This window comes from Austrofundulus limnaeus, unplaced genomic scaffold, assembly GCF_001266775.1.
Source record: "Austrofundulus limnaeus strain Quisiro unplaced genomic scaffold, Austrofundulus_limnaeus-1.0 Scaffold0, whole genome shotgun sequence".
NCBI classification, from domain to species: domain Eukaryota; kingdom Metazoa; phylum Chordata; class Actinopteri; order Cyprinodontiformes; family Rivulidae; genus Austrofundulus; species Austrofundulus limnaeus.
Window position 1 is genome coordinate 6346696 of NW_013952402.1, and position 1359 is coordinate 6348054.

Here is a 1359-nt window from a genome sequence, read left to right on the forward strand (position 1 = left end):
GTTGTAAATAATATATTTTTGGAAAACTTTATTCCTCTTGTTTGTGTTCATTTTCTCTGTTTAAAAACTTTTATCACTGATTATTTAAATTTAGTTGAAAGGGTGTGTATTTATATTTTTTTTAGACTTTACATATCCTTGTGTGTCTGGTTAAACTAAACTCAAAACCATAAGTAAAATACAGTAAAATCACAATAAGCTGGTTAAAAACATCCTACATGTCAGAAGGCAGACCTGACTGGCACCCAACTCAATAAAATCAAAATTAATAGCAATAAAATAACAATAAACCAGAACCGTCACACGCTTTTTAGTCCCTAAAAATAGCAGGGTGGTTCACCACAGTTCATACATGGGTGGTTTAYAATATGTGGCATAAAATAAGGAATATAAAACTTACATCTCCTTTCCTGCGTGTAAACAATTCGATTCTGCTGTACCTTCTCTTTGGTCCTGAGCTCGTCGAACATCTCCTGGATCTCCACACGCCAGTTGTCCTGCAGGCTGTGGAAGGAGTCCTGTGGCATGGTGGCCATGACGGCCTCCTCGATGGCCGACAGCTGCTCCAGGATGCAGGAGAAGGAGGGACGCTCATGAGGGTCCTGGTCCCAGCATTCTAAAGTTCGACGCATAGAAAAAACCCAAAAAACGCTGAACTTTACATCAGAGGGGGATGTTTTCTGATACCACAGAAATCTTTAACCAATGCCAACATATTTGAAAGTTAGGATAGGAATTATAGAACGACAAACCAGCTAATTTAACTTCACTGGGATTTGGATGCAGTTACCTTCCATGAGCTTGGCGAAGGGTTCAGGGCAGGTTGAGGGGATCGGCAGAGTCAACTTATTGACTGCCACGCCATAAGCAACAGCCAGACCATCAATCCCTCGATAAGGCACCTCTCCTGTTAACAACTCCCACAGCAGGACGCCATAACTAACAAATGGCATACAACAAATCAAAATCAACAAAGCACTGATGAGAAGTAGCCAGTAGAAACAAAACAATACATTTTATTGTTTCAATATGGAGCCATTTATCATACCTCCAAACATCGCTGCCTTTGGAGAAAAGCGAGCACTTGATGACCTCAGGGGCCATCCAGGAATAGGTGCCTGCAGCAGACATTTTTGTGGTTTTGTGCCATTCCCTGGCCAGGCCAAAATCTGTGATCTTCAAGGTCTTCCTCCCAATGTCATCATTCTCTATTTTTTCAAGTAATAAAACTAAAAACAAACAAACACAAAAAGAGCTACATTAAGGAAGGATTTAATATAATGAGAAGATTAGGACACTCAGTAAAAGGAGAGCAATATGATAGGCTAAACTGAGGTTCTTCTTCCATGAAGCAGCTCT

The 1359-nt window shown here is 40.4% G+C and overlaps 1 protein-coding gene across 2 annotated transcripts in view; it reads right to left on the reverse strand.

Annotated features, from left to right (window-relative positions):
* Positions 1 to 1359, reverse strand: part of map3k21 (mitogen-activated protein kinase kinase kinase 21) — a 26027-nt gene that overhangs the window by 11276 nt on the left and 13392 nt on the right. For both annotated transcript variants that reach the window (XM_014033522.1, XM_014033456.1), the window contains exons 2-4: positions 1049 to 1229; positions 791 to 939; positions 441 to 616 (exon numbers count right to left, since the gene is read on the reverse strand). In XM_014033522.1, coding sequence (XP_013888976.1) covers positions 441 to 616; positions 791 to 939; positions 1049 to 1229 — 506 coding nt within the window. The remainder of the gene's footprint in view (positions 1 to 440; positions 617 to 790; positions 940 to 1048; positions 1230 to 1359) is intronic.